Source organism: Lampris incognitus, chromosome 6 (genome assembly GCF_029633865.1).
Source record: "Lampris incognitus isolate fLamInc1 chromosome 6, fLamInc1.hap2, whole genome shotgun sequence".
NCBI classification, from domain to species: Eukaryota; Metazoa; Chordata; class Actinopteri; order Lampriformes; family Lampridae; genus Lampris; species Lampris incognitus.
The window spans coordinates 41,616,565-41,641,729 of record NC_079216.1 but is presented as its reverse complement, the minus strand read 5'-3'; the positions used below and the strand labels follow the sequence as shown (position 1 = coordinate 41,641,729).

The window sequence follows — 25,165 nt, the reverse complement described above, 5'->3', positions numbered from 1 at the left end:
AAACGTTTGTTCTCACTATCACCGCTCCCTCTCTCCATTCACTCTCTAGCTCGCTCGACCAACTCGACAAACACGAATGTCCCTGGCTGACTGACTGAGTGATCAAGTTTGACATGGTTGGGCTGCTGGATCAGGTGACCAACAATGTCCCTGAAGTTACACGATTGGTCGTCCGAGCGGCAAGAGACATGAGGGAGAGCGCACCCCAAATAACAATTACTCTGACAAAGCACTCACTGGCAAATTCACAAAAGGATTGCACGGCTTTTGCGGCCGCTAAACCTGCACAAATAAGACAAAAACAAACCGTGTAATTCTCAATGCAACCGCAAAGGGTGAAATGCACCATTAACTGTGCGGCTAAGCAAATAGCGTCTTGGTGCTCCAGTGCTATTTGCATGTATTTAAATTAGGTAATATGCGTACATTTGGCGCAAAATTAACCCCTTTCTATGCAAATGAGCCTCATTAAAAACACCAGCGCTAATAGCTACACTCAGAGTGAAAAGTGTTGCCATCTTCAGAGAGTTGGTGGTAACTGACGCCCTGACTTTCCAGTGATCATGGCAGCAGTGATTGTAGCCAGGCAAAGGCATCGTCATGCCAGGCGTGCTCACGAGAGGATATTTTGCAGGAGAATATCACTTTTTGATTTAACTGAGACCAAAATCATTCGCAGATACAGGTTGTCAGGTCTAACAATTCTTCCTATACTTGATGACACCAAGGATGACATTGAACCTGCCTACTGTGTTCCTGGAGCAAAGCCACCATTTATACTTTCCCACATGGATAAATTGCAGTCAGACGCACAACAAGGGTAAATTGCACTCAGCTGCAAAACTTTATGGGCGTGTTTTTGGCTGTAATATAATTCGCGCCATAGGGTTGGACGATTATGGCAAAAATCATAATCACGATTATTTTGATTGATATTGAAATCCCGATTATTAAACACGATTATTCATTCATTTGAAAACATGCGTTTATTGAACCATTAAAACACAATGACTTTGAACTTAAAATATAATTGAACTGGAAAAACAAGAAATAGATTAAAATCAAGTAAAAAATAATGATAGTAATATGTAAAAACAAATAAAAATAAATATCACCAACTATGTTTTAGTGCACTCATAAGCACAACCTACAGCAAAAACTATTTAACACGCTTTGTTATAATCCGTATCATTATTAAAAACTATTAACATGTAAACTATAATTTGAGGTACTGGCGCACTTGTGTCAAAAATGAATATTCCAAGAAACACCACTAACACACATTGCCCAAAAAAAAAAAATCACCTGGCTGCCAAGGATTTTTTTTTTTTAAATGGTGTAGCCACCCAGTCCCGTACTTCTATCCCGGTCCCGTACTTCTATCCCAGCCCCCTACAAAACCTAGTATAATCAGCATGTTAAAACTGTTAACGTGTTGAAATACCCTGCTGTAGAGACATCTTTTGCAACTTCAGCACGACATTTATCATACAGGACAGGCAGTGCAACTCTGCTGGAATGTTTACGCGATGGCAACACGTAACGCTTGTCCAAAGTGTTCACTAGTTTCTTGAACCCCGGGTTGCTAACGGTACTGATAGAGGGCACATGTCTTTAGCTAGCATGAATGTTACAGCATCTGTTATCTCTTGATGTCTCCTGGAGCTGGTGGGATATGCGGTGGCATTGTAGAGCGTGTCCTTAATAGAAGATATGTTGCGGTGGAACTGGCTGAAGTCGACAAGCTTTTACTTTTTTGTGTCTTTTGCTCCTTTATAACTTCGTCATAGACCACTTTGTGAGTGGACTTCAGGTGATTAAATAAATTGGTCGTGTTGCTTTGGGGTGCAGACACGACCGTGTGACAAATCTTGCACACTATTTTAGTCTATTCCAAGTCCGTATGGTAGTACGTAAGGGCACATGTGGGTATCTGTCATTTTATGTGACTAGAGTGACAAGTAACTGTGGCAAGTAGCACAAGGCCATATAACCAGGATAGAACGATAGTAGAAGGTAAACTTGTTTATGCCCAAAAGTATGATAAGTGACATTCCATCAAGTAAGAGTAACCATTATTATGCAGGAAACAGTAGTAGCAGTAGTAGCAGCATAGCAAGACAACCATTAGACTGTCAAAGGGGGAGGACTGACGACATCCTAACGTCATCCTTGCATCGATAGAGAGGCTCCTGCTCCGCCAACATGTCCTGATCGACAAGGTCCCTGATTAAAAGCAGGACATTGACTGACGCAAGTAGATTGTTCACTAGATTTTTAAATGGTATAAAGACAGGGAGGCTTTTGTCTGATTTTCAGTCACTCTGCAGACCTTACTCAGACTTTGTTGATACGTCAATAAAAGTCTTATTTTGAAGGATCCTTGTCTCATTGACTTTTTTTGCAATTTCTCTGTATCACTGGCCACCACATCCGACTCCTCGAAACCAAAATGCTTCCAGACGACTGAATTAGTTTTACCTTTCTTTTCCACCAAAGGCCGCCTTTCCGCCATCTTCTAAACGTTGTTTCACTTGAAGACTGAAAAACGCACGCCGCCCCTCCGACCTCTTAAGACAAACGGGAAAATTGAAACTGTTTGAGCTTTAGGGGAAGGGCGGGGCACACAACTAGCTGGAAAAGATGGGTGCGTTGCATTTACAGCGCAACCTAACACTGGCCTACACGCCGCAGCATGCGGCATAATAATCGTTTTACTTCGATTATCTTGTTTTTATGATCGTGGGAAGCAAAAATCGTAATTGAAATTCGGTTAATCGTCCAGCCCTATCGTGGCATATCTTTTGTGAATCGGACCTTGTGACGGGCCAGATAGCAGTTGCAAGTGAAGCGCAATTCATGGTGTTGTCAGCGGCCTCTCAATCCATTCTTTGTGAATTCTCCAAATGAGACATCCGCAGATAGAAACAGATGAAAGAGGAGGGAGAGTTAACAGCTAATTAGATAGGTATACTTACAATTAAATCAAGTTCTCTTTCAAGTTAAATATCCCACGATATGAGTGGAAAGACGTTCTTGCAACTTCTTTTTTTTTTTTTTTTTACTAAAATCGTAGCTTAACCATGTCACGTGCTATGCTACTTCAGTAAATTTTAATAACAAATATTACTGGGACCACTACAGAAAATTGCTGATTAATATTTAATATCCAGGAATTCACATAATAGACACTACCACTGACTATCCCTGTAACAGCATTGACCATACATGGTCCAGCCATATACTAGGTTTTGACCTAGTCTTGTTCTTAGTGGTACCATTTCCTTTGTGTGACTGTTCACTTCTGCATTGAAGTCCTTTTTCTGCGCGGTCCATGGTATAAGATGTGCCATTCAATGACAGTGCATCACATCCATATGTTTTTTGTTCTTTTGTCTTTCACTTTACAGTTTTACCATACCATTGTCCATTCCTCTCTTCTGCACAGATCCAGAATGCTAAGAAGAGGATGGATCCTCCCAGTCATCTGAGAAGCCCACGTGTTCTTGCTGCTGTCCCTCCCAGGTGGCCATCTCGTCCCACTGGGGCACCATCTGCCTCCCCTTGCCCTCTTTGCCCTCCTGGTCCCTGCCCTGGTCTCTCCTTCCTCCCCTTCCTTCAGTAGGGGACATCCCAGAGGAGAGGAAAGGCGAGCCAGCCCCTGTAAATATGCCTGGATGGAGGTCTCAGTGGCGTCTCGTCCTGCTGAACTCCATGACCTGTGGCTTGGAGATCTGCGTGGCAGCAGGGATCACATACGTGCCCCCGCTGCTACTGGAAGCTGGGGTCGAGGAGCGCTATATGACCATGGTCTTAGGTAAGGACTAGGTGAAGACGGAGGGGGAGCTGATTGCTGAGCCTCAATTCTCTCCCTTAGAGAGAGAGAGAGTGTGTGTGTGTGTGTGTGTGGCACGTGTTTGGTAACTATCTCTCTCATACACGTATGCATGCTCTCTCTACCTGTCTCTCTGACAGGACATTCATTAAACATGAAAGGCAAATAGAGAGGGAGATCCTCCTTCAGTCACATGTGCACACACGGGCCTGTGCAACACACACAGACACATGCACAAACAAACACACACTCCCCTCAGGGAGGAATGGGAGAGTTGCTGGGGTTCATTTGGCTTTTGTGTGGTTTGCTTGCTAACCGCATAAATGATTGATTGTAATCAAGCGTTTTTTTATCTTGTAGTTTTTGTTTTTTTTACAGTGTTTAGATGCTGTTATTCATCTGCAGTATATTGCTTATGTCAGTGGGGCTTAAAAAATTGATTATGGTTTATCTCACTTTGTCATATTTCATGTGTGGTCCTTTTTTGTCACTATCTGACATATGAAGCATCAGTGCCATTTTAATGAATAGTTAATATATGCTAAAGCCATAACAGAAATGTGCACATCAGTTACTGTTTGATGACTTGACTTGTTTGTTGTAGATGGCCCTTAACTGATCAAATTGCCTGCCTGTGTCCTCCAAAGGCGTGTGTGTTTGCAAATTAATTTGGATACTCAAAACATTCCGTGCATGTGTGTGTGCACATGTGCGTGTGTTTTGCGGGGGTTGTTTGATAATGTACTGTATAAGGGTGTGACTGCCTCGGGGCCCCCAGTTTTGTAAAGACATGATTGGGGCTGTTACGCAAATCAGCGGCCAAATCACCTGTTGTTTTGTGGAGGTGGTAATCACATGCTAATTGAAAGGCAGCAGGAGAGGAAACTGCCAGGGGCAGAGCAACTGTCTCTCCGACAGACTCTCACACGTAGCCTGTCTGATTATACACAAAGAGAGTTACCCTTATACTTCGTGTAATGAAATGAGGAGCACCTATGATTTCACTGAGCATGTTTTTGTGTTTGCTTTTTGATGTCAATTCATGACATCGTCTTGATGTTATCGTGGCAAAGTCTGCACACTCAAATTACTATAAAGTTTCAAGACGTCAGTTTCTGGGAAAATTACATAGCTGTGATATGATGCAATTGAGGCATTATATTAGGGACATTTGAGTCCCTTTATCCTTTGCTGGTGTTTGACACCAGCAATAGAGACATTATACAGCTGAGTAGGAGACATGATTCTGCAGAGATAAGCTGCAGTGGTTGATATGCCTTGAAATTGTTTTTACTACTGTGGAATTAAATGTTTTGGATGACATTGGAGTTGCCAGTATCAGATTATAGACCCCAGTTTGTCCTGTACCGACCAGCTGTGGAGAGCTGATGGTGTCTTAGTGGGTTTGAATAATGAGGATCAGACCATGAGAATATTCCAGGTTAGATGAACTGTCCTACCAAGGCACATTCTTCTTCAAAAGACAGAATATAATGAATGCTGCCATTCACAAGTATTTAATCTAGGCCCGGGCAATAATTCAGTGTCATTTCTTTCAGTCGTTGTATATTGGGGTGAAATTTAGACATTGTCATATCGTGATACACAATTCTGTTGCCTAAATGAACAAGAATTTATCCATACATCCCATTCATTATCCGAACCGCTTATCCTGCTCTCAGGGTCACGGGGATGCTGGAGCCTATCCTAGCAGTCATTGGGCGGCAGGCGGGGAGACACAACAAGAATCTATTACCCAAAAATTCACACACAAAATTAGGTCTGAAATATTTAAGAGTGTATACTTTGCAGTACCAAACAGTTCAATTTGATGCCCCTCAGTTGGATTCTTAAATATGGTATATCTGAATTTGTAAACAGATACTGTGATATATATATAATTCCCCATGATCATAATATTTTCCATATTGCCTAGCACTAATTTGATCTCACCTAGTTCCGACAAATGTTGCATACCAACAATATTTAGACGGTGTCACTTCTCTTGTTGCAATATTTCAACAATGATGTGTTTACAGCGGAGGCCTGTAGTTTTAGGTGTGGCCAGAGGACTGAGGCCCACAGAGACGTCCCTGATAGTCTCAGTGTGGATCACTGCCAAGGTGTCAAGAAGGACATGGATAGAGTGTGAGGAAGGATAACTTTATTTTCTCTGACAAAAAGACTTCACCACCCCAGTGTGGTTAGCTGGCTGTAGTGTTCCCCTGTTGACTGCTCTCTTTGGTTGTAAGCCTGCATCCCATTGCTGAACCATTATTCAATGCTGTTTACATGTATCAGGTTGCATATGGGAAGAAGCAATTTACCAGTACCTTTCCTGTTATGTTTTTATTCTTTTCAAGCATTGTATTATGACTGACTAAAAATATAAACATAGCAGTAAGGGCATATTTCGTAGTACAATCTTTACTTTAACCTCTGTGCCACTTTAACCACCCCCTCTGTCAATCCGGGGTGGGCTACAGACTACCATGTGCCTCCTCCGATATATGTGGAGTCGCCAGCCAGTTCTTTTCACCTGACAGTGAGGAGTTTCACCAGAGGGACGTAGCGCGTGGGAGGATCACGTTATTCCCCCCAGTTCCCCCTCCCCCTGAACAGGCGCCCCAACCGACCAGAGGAGGTGCTAGTGCAGCGACCAGGACACATACCCACATCCGGCTTCCCACCCGCAGACACAGCCAGTTGTATCTGTAGGGACACTTGACCGAGCCGAAGGCAACACGGGGATTCGAACCAGCGATCACCGTGTTATCCCCGTGTTGGTAGGTAACGGAATAGACTGCTACGCCACCTGGATGCCCCAACTATTGTTTTTTTTTTTTTTGGTGGGGGGGTCAGTTGTGACAGAATAAGTACAAAAAAAGTCCTTACTCATTTGAATATGATCAGTTAGTTGCATTGTTGCTACAAAGTCATTGTTCACTTACTGTGTTTAACTGGGTTTCACTGGTTGAGTTTATTCCAGAGAAAACACAATCGTGTGTGCACCTACACAAAAACAAATACACACTATTGATAGTGCCCATGCGGTATAAATTTAGACACTGGTGCGCAGTTTTCCTGTAGAAGATGTGAATAGTTGCATTATCCTGTCAGCACAAATAACATTCACATGGTTTTGTGTAAATGCATCTCTTTGAGAGATTGTCTTGTGACCAAACAGATGAAAGATACAACTTCACCGAACCAAAACATCTATTTGGTTTTTAGTTTTTAGAAGTGAAGCATTCAAATAGAAAGATAATGCAATGTTTGTAAACTAAAATTCTCAGCTCTGCACGATCTCTCTCTCTCTCTCTCTCTCACTCTGTGTGTGTGCGTGTCTCTCTCTCGCTCTCTCACACTCACTCTCTCTCTCTGTCTCTCTCTCTTGCAATGTAGCAGCTGCTCATTAAATGAAGAAAAACGATGTCATTGTGAAGTTCCTCCCAAACAGACTGCATTGTAAGCAAATCTGGAAAGGGTACCCAACCTAATTCTCATTACCTCATATTATAACGGAGTGGCTGCATGTTACGTGAATGAAGATAGATATTGTGTCTTGGGAGGCTTAAAGCCAATTTCCCCGAGCAATAGTGTCAGGTTCTCAGATGGCCGTCTTCTATTTTATCTAATAGCCATTTGTTGGCTGCTATATCCCCCAGTTGCTACTCTCTTTCTCCAGTTTCCTCTCTTCCTCTGTCAGAGGAGAGGAGAGTCCAGGATTTTTTAGATGACTTGTGGTGTCCATTACACATATTTGGAGTCCATTGTGGTGTGTGTATTTGAGTCATTTGAGTCACATTGTGGGCTGTCCGTGGTCTATCTTTGTTGGTGTCATATGTCTTGCATCGGTAGAATTCAGACCTTCCTGTGTGCTGTATGTAAGTGACGCATGTGTCAGCATCAGCAGGTTGGAAAGCTGGCAATAATAATTCAGAGGTTGGAAATCATGTTGTGGTTTGTGGGTGTATATATGGTTATAGATTGGGGAGTGTGTGTGTGTGTGTGTGTGTGTGTGTGTGTTTGCTTGTTTTATATATATATATATATATATATATATATATATATATATATATATATATATATATATATATATATAATCCAGTTAGTCATGTAAATTCTCTATGAGACAGTACAAGCCTGTTTCATGCTATAAGCAAGCATGAAACAGGCTTGTACTGTCTCAAAGAATTCACTTGACTAACTGGATTATTTTGCTCCTTATTTTTTGTTGAGCACTATTCCTACCGTTGAGTGTTTCTTTTAACAAGGTTTTTATATATACACACACACACACACACACACACACACACACACACACACACACACAGTTGATTGAGCTGTATGGTTTGAAGAGAGCAGCTTCTTTCTAGAGTATTGTGTAGCTGTGCATGGAGTGGATTGTTATGATGGGCCTCCACAGCTGCAGCGGGAAGAAACGTGTCAAGGAAAAACACCACCTGGCTGCCATCAGCTTATCTGTTTGTCTCTCTGTCCCAGTCTATCTCAGTATGTCTCTCTTTGCTAGCCCAACCTGATTCTCTTTCTGCTCATCTGTCTGCTCATCTCGTCTGTGCTCCTGTCGGTGTTGCCTGAATTTCTGCCTTGAAATAGGTTCTAGACACGCAAACCACAAACTCTCTCCCCAGTTTTGTGTTAAATTTTGTGTGTGTGCGCCTGACTTGATAATTTTTGCCTGACTTGATATTTTTTCTCATGTGCTGGAGGACTTAGAAACGTTGTTTTTTTCAAGACAAGCATGCTGCTATTTGTGAAACTTTAGTCCCTACGTCTTGTCATTTTAGATGACATGTGCATGGGCATGCACCATGGGGTGTTCTAATTAGCCAGTCCCAGCCAAGTGGTAAGAGAGCTGGGCATGAGTTACCTTCAGGCATTGGACCATCTGTAGGCAGCTATCACCAGTAGTCTGAGAGATGACGGTAGTTGTGAGGGTCACACACACCCACACACATACCGACATACACACACACACACGCATATATATATATATATATATATATATATATATATATATATACATAGATAGATAGTTAGTTAGATAGATAAATAGATAGATTGACAGCTGATGATTGCTTATGGCCATAGGCGGAAATCCCGGGGGGATGTCCCCCCAAATTTTTCGCCCCTGGTTACAGCAGTACTTTTGGTGTCCCCCTCAGGAATTGCGCTTGAGAAAATGTCATGTAATTGTCCCCTCCAACGTTGATATCAGATTTTCACCCCTGCTTATGGCATGAAACAGGCTTGTACTGTCTCATAAAGAATTTACTTGACTCACTGGATTATATATATATATAATCTTAATCTTAATATTCCGCTCCTCATTTGTTGAGCACTTACTAGTACATTGATGGTTTCCGGAAGAAGAAAAAAAACGCTATACACACCCCACACACCCACACACCCACACCCACACACCCAACACACACACACACACACACACATATATACACTACCGTTCAAAAGTTTGGGATCACCTAAACAATGTTGTGTTTTCCATGAAAAGTCACACTTATTCACCACCATATGTTGTGAAATGAATAGAAAATAGAGTCAAGACATTGACAAGGTTAGAAATAATGATTTGTATTTGAAATAAGATTTTTTTTACATCAAACTTTGCTTTCGTCAAAGAATCCTCCATTTGCAGCAATTACAGCATTGCAGACCTTTGGCATTCTAGCTGTTAATTTGTTGAGGTAATCTGGAGAAATTGCACCCCACGCTTCCAGAAGCAGCTCCCACAAGTTGGATTGGTTGGATGGGCACTTCTTGCGTACCATACGGTCAAGCTGCTCCCACAACAGCTCAATGGGGTTCAGATCTGGTGACTGCGCTGGCCACTCCATTACCGATAGAATACCAGCTGCCTGCTTCTGCTCTAAATAGTTCTTGCACAATTTGGAGGTGTGTTTAGGGTCATTGTCCTGTTGTAGGATGAAATTGGCTCCAATCAAGCGCTGTCCACTGGGTATGGCATGGCGTTGCAAAATGGAGTGATAGCCTTCCTTATTCAGAATCCCTTTTACCCTGTACAAATCTCCCACCTTACCAGCACCAAAGCAACCCCAGACCATCACATTACCTCCACCATGCTTAACAGATGGCGTCAGGCATTCTTCCAGCATCTTTTCATTTGTTCTGCGTCTCACAAACGTTCTTCTTTGTGATCCAAACACCTCAAACTTGGATTCATCCGTCCACAACACTTTTTTCCAGTCTTCCTCTGTCCAATGTCTGTGTTCTTTTGCCCATCTTAATCTTTTTCTTTTATTGGTCAGTCTCAGATATGGCTTTTTCTTTGCCACTCTGCCCTGAAGCCCCAGAATCCCGCAGCCGCCTCTTCACTGTAGATGTTGACACTGGTGTTTTGCGGGTACTATTTAATGAAGATGCCAGTTGGAGACCTGTGAGGCGTCTGTTTCTCAAACTAGAGACGCTAATGTACTTATCTTCTTGCTCAGTTGTGCAACGCGGCCTCCCACTTCTTTTTCTACTCTGGTTAGAGCCCGTTTGTGCTGTCCTCTGAAGGGAGTAGTACACACCGGTGTAGGAAATCTTCAATTTCTTAGCAATTTCTCGCATGGAATAGCCTTCATTTCTAAGAACAAGAATAGACTGTCGAGTTTCAGATGAAAGTTCTCTTTTTCTGGCCATTTTGAGCGTTTAATTGACCCCACAAATGTGATGCTCCAGAAACTCAATCTGCTCAAAGGAAGGTCAGTTTTGTAGCTTCTGTAACGAGCTAAACTGTTTTCAGATGTGTGAACATGATTGCACAAGGGTTTTCTAATCATCAATTAGCCTTCTGAGCCAATGAGCAAACACATTGTACCATTAGAACACTGGAGTGATAGTTGCTTGAAATGGGCCTCTATACACCTATGTAGATATTGCACCAAAAACCAGACATTTGCAGCTAGAATAGTCATTTACCACATTAGCAATGTATAGAGTGTATTTCTTTAAAGTTAAGACTAGTTTAAAGTTATCTTCATTGAAAAGTACAGTGCTTTTCCTTCAAAAATATGGACATTTCAATGTGATCCCAAACTTTTGAACAGTAGTGTATATATATATACACACACACACACACACATACATATATACATACATACACACACACACACACACACACACACACACACACACATATATATATATATATATATATATATATATATATATATATATATATATATATATATATATATATATAGTATACTCTGTGTGCACGCCTGGTAAATTCTCATCTAGTAGGACTTGGCAGAATGGAAAACACCAGTCAGTAAGACTACTACAGCATGCATACACTATGTGCCCATGGTAGCTGTTGTACACTACTAAAGCTGACATTTAACAAACCCAGAAGTTCCTGATTGTTTAGAGAATAATACTGTGGAAAGACATTATTAATATAGTAATATATGAGTCGAAGTGGAATGAAAGACTCAGTGCAAACTTAGACTTGTTAATTTATCTCTCTTGAGTTTTCCCAGTACTCTGTGTAAGATTGATGTCAATTTGCTTTTATCTTTTGGTAGTGCTAAATGTGAGTTTTTCTTCAGCTGAAGTAATTAAACCTCTACATGCTTTCTGAAAAAGTATTTAACTTCTCTCTACTACTCCATCCATACCCTCTGTTTCTTCACGGGCTCTGTGGTACCTCTGCATTTGCTGCACTATGTTATTATTGTCTCTCATCTACTACATGTTTCCCTGGATCTTTCCACAGGTATTGGTCCTGTGCTGGGCCTCCTGTTTATCCCTCTGATTGGCTCAGCCAGTGACCACTGCAACAGCAGCTACGGCCGACGGCGCCCCTTCATCTGGCTGCTGTCTCTGGGGGTGCTCCTGGCACTCATTATCATCCCTAATGCAGATGTCCTGGCTGCACGCCTTGCATGGGGCGGACGCACACTCCAGGTGAGATACTTGTTCACTTGTTGGTGATCAGATTAAATTTTGGTCACTTAGACCAACACAGTGTACCAAATTGTTGTTTTATATGACCAAGTGTATGGTTCACTAATCACTATCAAATTTGTGGTTGGGAGCTGCGAGACTGGTTTTAATGTAGACAGTTGCAGTGAAACAGCTAGACCATCAATCTGTGGAATTAGCACAAGAGTGTCTTTTAGCTGTGAGATTGAAACTGAAGGGTGCTTGGTATTATATTGACACGATCTACCTCAAATTGCAAGTCACCAAACTCCCAAGACCCTGTGCATTGCAGCGGACCATATTTGATATCTTTGAACCATTGCGTATCTAGGATATGCAAAAAGAGAGATTCAAATTACCTTGTGTAAATTGGACAATCAAGTGAACTTTCAGTTGGGCTTATCCGTTTTTCATTTTTTGGATTTGCATAATGAAGAATAGTTAGGCAATGCTGGTTAAGGATTATGATAATTTCCTCTTTTTAATGTCTTCATTTCTGTTCACTAGGTGGGCTTTCTCATCCTTGGGGTAGGGCTTCTTGACTTTTGTGGCCAAGTCTGCTTTACCCCATTGGAGGCGCTACTGTCGGACCTATACCGGGATGAGGAAGATTGTGGTCAGGCTTTTGCCATGTTCTCATTCATGGTTAGCCTGGGAGGCTGTGTGGGCTACCTGCTGCCTGCACTGGACTGGAGTCGCGGTCTGCTCTCCATCTACCTGGGGGGTCAAGCTGAGTGTCTCTTCTCCCTCCTCATCTTCATCTTTGTCTCCAGTGTTCTCATCACCATGAAGGTATCTGAGGAACCCTCTTGCGCCAGTGCCAGCATGGCTGGATCAGGGGCTTTACTGGAGTCAGGAGTTGGCTCTCTGGAAGCCGGACGGTGTGGCATCCCCCGCTCTTGCTGCTACCTACTGAAATGCAAGCTCAGGCTGCTGAAGTCTGGGCCCCTGCTGTGCCTGCTGCGAACATGCTGGTCCATGACCCCGGCAATATACAGGAGCTACTGCCATGTTCCTCGGGTAATGAGGCAGCTGTGTGTGGCCCAGCTCTGCAGTTGGATGGCAGTCATGTCTTTCATGCTCTTCTACACAGACTTCGTGGGTGAAGGTCTTTATGAAGGCGTGCCTAGTGCATCTCCAGGAAGTGTATCCAGGCAGAGATATGACGAAGGTATGAATCTTCTTCCATTCCTGTAATTATTTTAGACAAACAGCCTTTAATTTGTTAGCCAAATTGTTAATTACATTTACTTATTAACAGACGCCTTTATCCAAAGTGACTTCCAAGAGAATCAGCAGTTAGCATATAAATTTGAATGTTACTGTTTGGACTCATAACGTGCTACATGGTAATCATATCATAGCTAGGGTTGCCAGATCTCACAGTTTTCAGATCTGAACACCATGCATGTGCATACATGTGCGTGCATGTACGGGGGTCGGACTGGGGGCTCAAGTCTCGCTTGTCAGACTAGCACATGCTTCCTCCGATACATTTGGAGTCGCCAGCCGCTTCTTTTAACCTGACAGTGAGGAGTTTCGCCAGGGGAACGTAGCACGTTGGAGGATCATGCTATTCCCCTCAGTTCCCCCTCCCCCCTGAACAGGCGCCCCGACCGACCAGAGGAGGTGCTAGTGCAGCGACCAGGACACATACCCACATCTGGGTATGTGTCCGGCTTTTGGCTTCCCACCCGCCAACACAGCCAATTGAGTCTGTAGGGACGCCTGACCAAGCCGGAGGCAACACGGGGATTTGAACTGGTGATCCCCGTGTTGGTAGATAACAGACTAGACCGCTACGCTACCTGGACACCCACTCACTGAGCACTTTATTAGAAACACTTTTACACCTACACATTCATGAAATTATCTAATCAGCCAATCATGTGGCAGCAGTGCAGTGCATAAAATCATGCTGATACGGGTCAGAAGCTTCTGTTAATGTTCATATCAACCATCAGCGGGAACGACCGTCGCTGAACTGGGGGGGGGGCTAAGAGTACATCTGTCGCCATCTTATAATGTTGTGATTGCAAGTATTCCCCAATCCTCTGTGAATAGTACACATGGCCATTGAAACAGTAGTTAATGGTCATGCCTATGTGCATATGAAACCAGTTGTTGGTTTGAGTCATTATGCAACTGTGCTGTTTATAAGGTTGAAGGATACCTGCAGTCAGATGAGACTGATGAGGTCACTTGGATGAGTGATGAAATGTTTCTCCCACTAAATGTTGTGTCCAGATGAACTGAATCACCTTTCTGTGACACTTATTAGTATAGTGTTCCTAAGAAAGTGCTTAGTGAGTGTATATTGCTCATTCCATTGTTGTATTCTGCAGTATATATAGTGAGAGATGACCTTGATCATAGAGTAATTTAAAGGGAAACAATGGTGCTCGTGATGTCACCAGCGGACACATCTTGGTGAGGTTTCAGAGACACATGGTAAAGTGGTCAGCATTAGGGCTGCTAATGGAGTCTTATTCCCACAGATGCTGATGTTGTATTTGAAAATTGCGATTGTTTTCCTTTAATCTTTTTTTTTTTTAAAGGGTCACTATGTTACAAAATGTTCTTATCTCCCCTCTGGATAAATACATATGTTTAGCTCAAAAATAAATATAAAATAGAATAAATGGTAATGATAAAAATAACATTTTAGTGTCCAATCTTAGTTATTTGATGGGATTTTAGGACTATTTTCCTTCACTCTGCTAGTGGGGCTTCAGACACAGAGAGTGACAGCACCCCCGTGTCTTCATCTCCACCACCTGTCCACATAGTTAACTTGAGGTCCTCTCTGGTTGGGCTGTCTGCTCTGGCACAGCTGGGCAGGATGCATACACATTCCTCAGGCACAGGTGGGAGACAGAGACAGCCTGTCTGCCTGCCTATCATCGCCTTAAACAAATACTGACAGAACTGCAAAGATAGCATTTGACATGATTAACATTTTGGGTGATGGACACTCTACAGCTGATAAACCCTCATGTTTTCATCTGCATACATTGGTTATTCCCCATTTGTAAGACAATGACCTCGACAGCTTTTCTCTGTCTCCAAAACTGAACCAGACTTTCCACATTGTTGCAAAGAGTTCATGCTGTCTTAAAAATTGAACCAGACTCTCCACATTGTTGCAGAGACTTCCTGCTCTGGAAATATGCAAGTCATCAACAGTCATTTTTCTTATTGCCATAAAATATTATATAGCTATGTGTAATTAAATTAAAGAAGAGCATTGCTGTTGTCCATATATTAAAGCAAACCCTCCAGTGTTGGTGTATAAGATGGGGCACATTGCGGTCTTGCCTGAATAGGTCTAGCAGATACTCTCCTACAATTGTCTTGGGAGGGTGGGCAACCCCACATAACCTTCGACGCCACTATGGAAATGGAAATATTAAAATTTCAATAAACAAGTCATTAGGCACAGCAGCTCCCCATGATGGCACCTGCGACTCTGGGGAGCCTATTACCCTGCGTGAAAAAGAATCTTGGGGAAATATTGTCTAATGGCCCATTTGAGTAAGAAGGCCATGTATGCCATTTGTGTCGCGTACTTTGGCTAATTTTTAAGACAGAAGGTTAAACAAAATAGAGCCAGATACGCTTGCTTATAATTTTGAGAAGCTGTAGTAATCATCATCATCATCAAATTGGAAAAAGGTAGTCCACACACTGTATATTTGCTCCCACTGTGTTTAATGGCAAGATTCTTTTTTTGTCAGTATCCCTGCCAAGGGGCAGAGATACTGACAAAAACAGGTGAGCTAGTTATATAACCATACGTGCATATGTCATCTCCAAAATATCCATTATCTAATCTGCCAAAAAAAATCCAGAGTGTACTGACCTCAAAAATCCCACTCATAATATGATGAATGCAACCCCAACAGTAAATGATGGAACAGAGGTTCCAAGAAAAAGGACAACCTGAATGGCACACATGACAGCCTCAAAGCTGACGACTTTGACCTACTGTTAGATGTTTCTGAGCGACATGGTCAAACCCTCTTGTTATGTACCTCTGACCCAGACATTGTCTACAGCCTGAATTCCTTCCTGTTTTTTTGCTTTTCTGTTATCTCTCCCACCCTCCCTCCCCATTTTATACACCCCTTTTTTCCAGTGCTTTCTTTACGTCCCGCCACTTTTCTCCCTCACATCCACGTTCTCTGCCTTTCCCCTCTGCCGCTTTCTCCTTCTTCATCCCTCCAGCTTTTACTCCATCGGTCCATTTTAAAATTTCTTCCCGCTCTTTCCCATCGTTTTCCCTCCCCTTCTCTCATACTTTACTGACTTCACTCCCTCCCTTCCTCCTCCTCGTGCCTGCTGGACCACGAGGAATGTCACACTCACAAAGAATTAATGTCAAGCAGTCGGCACACAAAGAGCATGTTCATTCAAGTCAGGTAGACAGGCCAAAGCACAAGAAGTCTGAGGACCGTCTGAGTCGTGTTTGTTTAATCAGTAACACAGCGGATCTTATTAGACCACATCATTCAGCCTGCACATGTTTCTTTACCTAAAGATCTACTGGATTTTCCCTAATCCCATTGATTTTATTGATTTTTATTTACTTATAAAGTAAAAGTTTCCCTCATTGTGAGATTTATTTACATTAATCAAATGGGCTATCTGTAGATCCTTTGATGTTTAAAGAGATCAAATTTCAAATCATTATATTAGTCCAAGCTAAAATACAGCAAAAATTGCTGAGAGTCAGTTCCGAATTGCAGCAGTTTTGTCTGCAACAGGTTCAGTCAGATTTGGCTGACATGCCGGTTATCTCTTGGCCTAAGTCTCAGTCCTCATTAGCTTCCTTATTGTTTGTAAAGTGGACTCAGTACCTTTTGCTCTCAAACAGTTATATGATCCACATCCTCCCTGCACATTAGAGATTAGCTACCCTGATAGTGAACCTTTGACCCATATTGTTCAATGTCTATGAGCAATGATATGTCCAGTTTGGATTAGCTTTGACGTAAAAGCATGTTGAGGGAAATCAGGTAACTGATTTCATTGCAAATACTTTCACATACATGCAGTCACCATAACTTTCAGAAGTGGTTTACTGTACAAGCGAAATCACTATATAAAGTGACACCAGGAAGAAATGGGGATTTTTTTCGACAGATAATAAAATCACATTCCTCATATTCCCATCTCAGTAAAAACAAAGATGGCCAGTTTCTCATGATTAAATTTAAGAAATAACCAAGCAGGAAGGACTCAATTCTGCCCTTTATTTTACAACTGTCAATGTACTTTAATAGTTATCACATGCAGGACTGGATTTCAAATATAGTAGAACAGCGTTTCTTAAGATATAGTAGTTGCTTAAATGTTATAGCATTTGAATTGATAGAACACAAGAAAACAGTACTTCACACAGTTTGGTTCACTGAAAGTAGTTAACTTGGCAACTGTTTTTGACACATAAATAAGCAAAATCCATATTACTTTTTTGTTTCTTTTCAGGCGCTGCGCTAACAAGCCTGCTCTGGCCCTGCAGGGGCCCCCTTGAGTCTGGACTAAGGGCAGGGCCCATTAGAATTTGCTAATTGGCAAATGCTTGGCCCCTTAGTGTTGGGCCTTCACGGGCAGCCCTAATCATGGGCTGCCCATGGCTGACCATGAAGCCAAAACGTTATGTGGGCTGCCTCTACTGGACCCATCATGGGACAATTTATCCATAATAATTTGCTCATTCGCAAATGCTTGGCCCCTTAATGTTGGGCCTGCGCAGGCAGCCCTAACTCAGCTCTAGCTACTTGTGGGATGCCCATAGCTTACCCACAACAAGCCTAAATGTTGTGTGGGCTGCCTTAAGGCCACAGTCGAGGCTAAAGTTTTTCATTTCAATTCATGAAACATGTATTCTTTAAACTTCTAGTGCAGCATAATCTGAAGCAAAGATAATTTCACCTAATTCATGTAATACTGCTACTACTACTACTACTACTACTTCTTATACTACTATTTCTACTGCTACTACTACTTCTACTACTACTACTACTTCTACTACTACTACTACTACTACTGCTACTTCTACTACTACTGCTGCTTCTACTACTACTACTACTACTACTAGTAAGTCAAGTCAATTTTATTTGTATAGCCCAATATCACAAATTACAAGTTTGCCTCAGTGGGCTTTACAGTAACACAAAATCCTGTCCTTAGACCCTCGCATGGGATAAGGAAGTACTACTACTACTACTAGTACTACGTCTACTACTAGTACTAGTCCTACTAGTACTTTTAGTCCTCCTGCTCAAGTTCAAGTTCAAGTACTTTATTTGTCACATGCACAGAAATACAAAGTAAAACATGCAGTGAAATGAAGGGGGGGTACTCCATCTGTCACTGTGTGAAAAAAGACATAGGCCTAGATAAAAGACAAAAGATCAGTGCATCCTTAAGTCAAAATAAACAATAAGTAAAAAACAAAAACCTAGCTGTCTCAAGTATGTGAAAGGTCGTATATGTTGCGAGTTCTTATGGCCTGTGGATAGAAACTTCTCTTTAGTCTCTCTGTTTTGGCCCTAAGACTGCAGAGGCGTCTACCAGACCCCAATAGCCTGAACAGTCCGTTGTTTGGGTGAGAAGTGTCGCTCATGATCTTCTTGGCTCTCGTCCTCACCCTTCTGGTGTAAGTGTCCTGCTTGATGGGGAGGGATTTTCTGGTGGTGCGTTCAGTTGAACGCACCATTCTCTGCAGGTCAACTCGGTCACGGGCAGAACAGCTTCCATACCAGGCGATGATGCAACCTGTTAGGACGCTCTCCACAGCAGAGGAATAGAATGTCTTCGGGATGGAGGGTGAGGGTTTCCTCAGCCTTCGGAGGAAATAGAGCCTTTGTCTGGACCTCTTTACAGTGTGCTGAGTGTGAAGAGTCCAGGTGAGGTCCTCAGCGATGTGTACGCTGAGGTATTTAAAGATGGAGACCCTCTCCACAGGTTCCCCGTTGATCTTTAGTGGGTTGTATCCTTTCCCCTGCTGTCTCCTGAAGTCCACCATTTCTTTGGTCTTGCCGATGTTCAGGGTCAGGTTGTTGGACTGGCACCACTGTGCCAGGTCATCTTCTTGGTTCAGATAGGTCTGTTCATTGTTGTTGGAAATCAGGCCTATTACCACTGTGTCGTCTGCAAATTTGATAATGGAGGTGGAACTGTCCGTGGCTTTTCAGTCATGTGTGTAGATGTTGTACAGCAGAGGGCTCAGCACACAACCCTGAGGAGCACCTGTGTTGAGGATCAATGTTCCAGAGGTTAGGCCGCCCACCCTAACCACCTGGGGCCGGTCAGTGAGAAAGTTACACACTCAATTGCACAACGGGGTGTTGATTCCTAGCGACCTCATCTTCGTGACCAGATTGAGGAGGACTATAGTATTAAATGCTGAACTGTAGTCAATGAACAGCATACGTACGTAGTTCCCTCTCCCGCCATCCAGGTAGGTTAAGGTGGTGTGCAAGAGGTTGGAGATGGCATCATCTCTGCACCTGTTGTTTTATAGGCAAACTGGAGGGGGTTGAATGAGCTGGGCAGGGATGAGCAGATGAAATCTTTCACCAACCTCTCAAAGCACTTCATCACGACTGACGTCAGGGCCACTGGTCGGTAGTCATTCAGGCATGATGGACTGTTGTTCTTTGGCACAGGGACAATAATGGACCGCATGAGGGGACAACGGCATGGGCCAGGGATGTGTTAAAGATGTAATTAGATACTGGAGCTAGCTGGTTAGCGCAGGATTTTAAGACCCGGCCAGGGATCTCGTCAGGCCCTGCAGCTTTCTTGCCATTTACCCCCCTAAGGACCCTCCTCACATCACTCTCAGTGACGGTGAATGGGGGTTCCCCACTGTCTACTGGCCACTTGGTTGTTGTTGGTGTCGTTAGCCTTGTAGCGTGCGTAAAACACGTTCAGTTTGTCAGCTAGGGAGGGATCCACACTCATAGCCGAGCAAGGCTTGTTTTTAAAATCCGTACTACTACTACTAATAATACAGTTGATAGAAAGCACCTTTCACCAAAGGACACCATACACAATGAAAGAGGAAGAACTACTGACAAAACATAAATAAAACTGCAATGATAAAATAACTTGCAAACCAAGGCCAAAGTAGGCAAAAGTATTATAATCAGGCAATAGGAAGCATCTGAGAAGAAGGAAAAACCAGACCTCACATATTATCCAAAGGCTGTTTGTTTTAAGTTTAGATTTAAACATAGAGAAAGATTCAGAGATGTGGGTTGAACTGCCTCCTTTTGTGGCGGTACGTTTGAAATTCAGCCATTCTATTTAGTGATGTTGTGGTCACGGCAGTCTCTGATTTAAGTCAAATGAATAATTTCAAAATGATTAATTTAAAAGGAAATTATTGTAGTTCACAAATGTACTCTCATGGCCCCTGTCAAATATTTTTGGTTGTTTGTTTAAGTTCTTGCATGTTTAAATGGCAGCTTAGTGTAGAACAGCACCCGAAATAGATCTCAAGACATGTTGGAAGTTAGTTAAGAAACAAGTTAAAAACAGATACTTGGACAGCTCTCGTGAGATATCAATATGAACATTAAATGAGAAACCCTGTAAGATGAAAAGGGATATTTTCAGGTGAATGTGTTTAACTTGGATTTAAGAATATTTGATGCCTTGCAGTTTACCAGGATGGAGAGCAAAGTCAACACTTTTTGCTATAGATCCTGCAACTCCTCTTTTTTTGTTTGTCGGTTCAGACCTCATGCTAACACTCTCAGGTTGAGCTTGCACTTGGGCAAGAAATTGTGTACCGGCCCGCCTGCCTGGCGTCCCAAGGGTTTCTCCGTCAGAAGCTAATAAAGGTGTGGCAGTCTATTCCGTTGCCTACCAACATGGGGTGTTACCTCTGGCTTGGTCAGGCGTCCCTACAGACACATTAAGCCGTGTCTGTGGGTGGGAAGCCGGATGTGGGTGTGTGTCCTGGTCGCTGCACTAGTGCCTCCTCTGGTCGATCGGGGCGCCTGTTCAGGGGGGAGGGTGAACTGGGGGGAATAGCGTGATCCTCCCATGCGTTACGTTCTCCTGGCGAAACTCCTTACGGCCAGGTGAAAAGAAGCAGCTGGTGACGCCATGTGTATCAGAGGAAGCATGTGGTAATCTGCAGCCCTCCCCGGATTGGCAGAGGGGGTAAAACAGTGACTGGGACGGCTCGGAAGAGTGGGGTAATTGGCTAGATACAATTGGGAAGAGAAAGGGGAAAAAATCGGGGGGGAAAATCTAATAAAAGCTAATGCCGTCTGTAATGTAATGGCCCGACATAGTCAACCCAAAGTGTTTGCCCACACTGGCTTGCCCCGTGAGTCTCCCCCACCAGATCTTGGACCGTGTGTTTACGGACTAAGCAAACACCATTTTCCAGCTCCCCCTAGAGCAGTGTGTGTACCACAGTCAAAAGCTGCAAAAAGTTAATCTGTGGTGAGGTATGCTGTTTATCCTTTGTGAGACAGAAACCCAGAGAGAAATGAACTGGGAAACTGTCCTTCCTGCAGTGAAGACAAACCTCCCGTAGCCCTACCAGTCATAAAGGATAATTCTGTTTTTTACAAGCTAGGCTTTTCTTTTTTTTTCATAGTTGTTGCCACCATGCATATTTCTTATGACATCATTGTACTCTCCGGCATCATGGTAGAGATTTTGGACACAGGCACAGCTTGAAAATGGTGTCTTTTGGGCCCACGGAATATGAGCATCAGACAAATTTCAGCAAGTCCAATTTAACCCGATCATCCTCCTAACAGTCAGATAAATATTCATCCATTGCAGCAGATATACTAAGATTTGGATTTTACATGTTAGCTTATGTAAAGGTGGGACACACACACTATAAACAGAGCTGTGTGTGCAGATTGATACCTCTGGTAAGTAGAGGCCAGTCATTTCTGCAAGCTGAACCAAAAAGTCAGCAATACCATGGACCATTATAATAGATATTTCAGGGTGATAACTTTTTTTTTATTTCTAGTTTTTCCCCTTATCCCACCCGATTAACCCAATGGCATATGGCTGGAACTCTTGTCGAATAACTCCCCTGGCTCACGTTTACACAGGAAGGAGATAGTCGTTACACCAGCTTCCTTCAAACTCGTGTCGGCTGCTCTCGCTATTTTACATGCTGAAGCCTCGCATGGATTGCATCACCTTCAGGCCGCGAAGGAGGCGTACAGAGAATGCTTTCAGTTGCTTTGCTGCAGGCGCCTGGGTGGGCCAGAGGGGTCGCTGGAGAACGACGAGTCCCCGAACACTACACCGATCTACACCCACTATCCCTCGGGTAAGGGTGGCCTAATGAATGCCTTACCCTGTGGACGCTCTGGCCGTGACCGGTTATGGCGAGTCTGGGATACGAACTTCCCATCCACATGACGAGCGGGTTGCAAGAACGGCGGTTTATTCCGCTCGGCCACCAGAGCGGCCCCAGGGTGATAACTTTTAACTGTACCTTTGTTTTCACTTCCATATACAGGATTTAGATAATTGGGTTAAATTGGACTTGTTGAAACATATTTGACGTGCATGTTGCTACCGTGTCTGAAATCTTTACAATGACAGCAGTGAGTAAAGCAATATCATAACCGATACGCACAATGGCAAAAACTATGAAAGTATGACCCAGCTTGTAAAAAACCAAGATTCAAGAAACTTAAATTGCCACACAACCAGGTTGGCAGTATTTGTTTACAGTAGCTACAGCTTGGTAGCGCCGTGTTAATATAGTTCCCAACATAAATACATACCATGGGGTGGTGATCTATTCCGTTGCCTACCAACACAAAGATTGTCAGTTTAAATCCCTGTGTCGCCTCCGGCTTGGTCAGGTGTCCTACAGACACAATTGGCCATGTCTGCGAGTGGGAAGCCGGATGTGGGTATGTGTTCTGGTTGCTGCACTAGCACCTCTGGTCGTTCGTGGTGCCTGTTCGGGGGGGGGGAGGGGGAACTGGGGGGATAGCGTGATCCTCCCACGCACTACGTCCCCCTGGCGAAACTCCTCACTGTCCGGTGTCTGGTGACTCCACATGTATCGGAGGAGGCATGTGGTAGTCTGCAGCCCTCCCTGGATTGGCAGAGGGGGTGGAGCAGCGACCAGGACCAGGACGGGGTGGTTGGCCAGGTACAATTGGGGAGAAAAGGGGGGGGGGAATCCAAAAGGGAAAAAAGTAACCACATGCGGCTTCACCCCTGCAGACATGGCCAATTGTGTCTGTAGAGACGCACGACCAAGTGAGAGGTAACACAGGGATTTGAACTGGAGATTCCTGTGTTGGTAGGCAATGGAATAGACCGCTATGCTACTCGTACACCCAGAAACAAGTGTTTTTTTAATTAACTGACCTTGAGCGTCTTCCTGATGGCATGAGTTTAAAGCGGTTGTTGGTTGGGTCGGAGCAGTTGTCAATGATTTACCAGCCCGAAGAGGGAGTCTGGGGGGGGGGGTCACATCCTATGGAGGCCTTTTTCACTATCTGTTGGAGCTTGGTTTTGGTGATGCTGTCTGTGCTTCCATACCAGAATGTAAAGGAGGATGTGAGGATGCTTTGGATGAGGCGGTGCAATATTGGGTCGGTAGCTGTTTATCGACCCTGTACAGTTGTCGTTGGGGCCTTCAATGACAGAGTTGGTGTTGCCGTCCAATTTGAAGTTATTGCTGATATGAGTGCTGAGGAATTTGAAGGAGTCTGTCATGGTTATGGGTTGGTCAGTAATATGGATGTGTTCTTTGGCAGAGAAAAGAGAAAACCAAATTATCCTCTAAAGCTGTTGGGTCAAAAAGAAGATTTTTGACATTAACTGTGAGCCATAAGCAACCTTGTTAAGAGTTCTGACATTTTAAATGTGCCTCCCTAATGGTTTCCATCAACCTTTTACCTGGTAACCATAAGAGCCCTGACTTGATAGTCATCTATTTGGCTCTATGTCCTCTCTGGAAGCAGACCCCTGTACAAATTCATGTCCATTAAACATTGGAATATGCTTCCAGCTGAGCTTAAAACCTGCACAGATTTTCTTTCTTTTTCCCATGGTGCAAAAATAATGGATATTGGGCAACCAGTCATGTCGACATTAATTTGACTGTGATTCTGATCTTTAAATGTAATGAATTGTAATTTTCATAGCTGTGCTGGTATTCATATGTTGATGTGTGCTCATAGACTTGTCTATAAAGTTGTTAGTGTGATAGAGACTATGTAATGGTGTTGCATGCAAATGAATGTTATCAGTGTTTGTTGATTGCTCTGTGTGTACCTGTTCAGGGACTGCAGATGGTAAATGGCTAAGAGCTAAATCTGGCATAAATCATCTCCTCATTTTGAGGTTAATGTTTTTGTGCACGGTCCTTGTTTAAAAAAATGAATAAATAAATAAGTAAATGTAGCATTGCCATTGAATGAGTCTATAATCACAATGGATCTTTGCATCTTCTACGGGTTTCTTACATTTCAGCAAATATAGGAGCACAATTAGTTTATCACTTGACTTTTAACGAATGCCATTGCCCCCCCCCCTTTTTTTTTTTAGGCATCCGTATGGGAAGCCTAGGCCTGTTCCTGCAGTGTGCTACCTCAACCTTCTTTTCTCTGGTGATGAGTCGGTTGGTTTGCCGTTTTGGCTCGCGGTGGGTCTACCTTAGCAGTATGGTGAGTTTCACCATCTCCACCTTGGTCATCTGCATGTCGAAGAGCATGGTCCTGGTCACTCTGATGTCCGCCCTCACTGGCTATGCCTACGCCACACTGCAGACTCTTCCCTACACACTAACCTGCCACTACCACAAGGAGAAAGAGGTGAGAAATTGAATGACAGACATTCATCCCGGTCAATGTAATCACACTCTCCTGTGTTCACCACATATCTAAACTGGATTATTTGCATGTACCTGATTTGCTGAGTTTTCTCTCATTTCAGGTCTATATGCCAAAAAGGAAAACCAAAAGCTATGGAAGAGGAGGAAGGACTGCTATAGAAGAGGAGGAAGGACGGAGCCACAAAATGGGGGGCACCAATGGGCATCCCTATGGTTCTGATTACTACCCCAGTCCACATAGCCAAAATGGTTCATCTCAAAGTTCTGGTGGCACTGAGCAGGAGGACATGGAGGTGGGCTATGAGAAACGTGGTGTGGGCCTGGACTTTGCCATCTTGGACAGCACCTTCCTCCTCTCTCAGGTCTTTCCCACCCTCTTCATGGGCACGATTGTGCAGTTTGCTCAATCTGTTACTGCCTACATAGCCTGCTCTGCCATCTTTGGCGCTGTTGCCATCTATTTGGCCAATCAAATTGTATTTGACCAAAAGGACCTC

At 43.3% G+C, this 25,165-nt stretch overlaps 1 protein-coding gene across 1 annotated transcript in view; it reads left to right on the top strand.

Annotated features, from left to right (window-relative positions):
* The first annotated feature begins 3,669 nt into the window (after window positions 1-3,669).
* The window catches only part of slc45a3 (solute carrier family 45 member 3), a 21,505-nt gene continuing 9 nt past the window's right edge, over window positions 3,670-25,165 (top strand). Inside the window, exons 1-5 of the mRNA XM_056282572.1 lie at window positions 3,670-3,817; window positions 11,601-11,791; window positions 12,317-12,980; window positions 24,383-24,648; window positions 24,770-25,165. The exon at window positions 24,770-25,165 is cut by the window's right edge and continues 9 nt beyond it. Of these exons, the coding sequence (XP_056138547.1) occupies window positions 3,670-3,817; window positions 11,601-11,791; window positions 12,317-12,980; window positions 24,383-24,648; window positions 24,770-25,165 (1,665 nt within the window). The remainder of the gene's footprint in view (window positions 3,818-11,600; window positions 11,792-12,316; window positions 12,981-24,382; window positions 24,649-24,769) is intronic.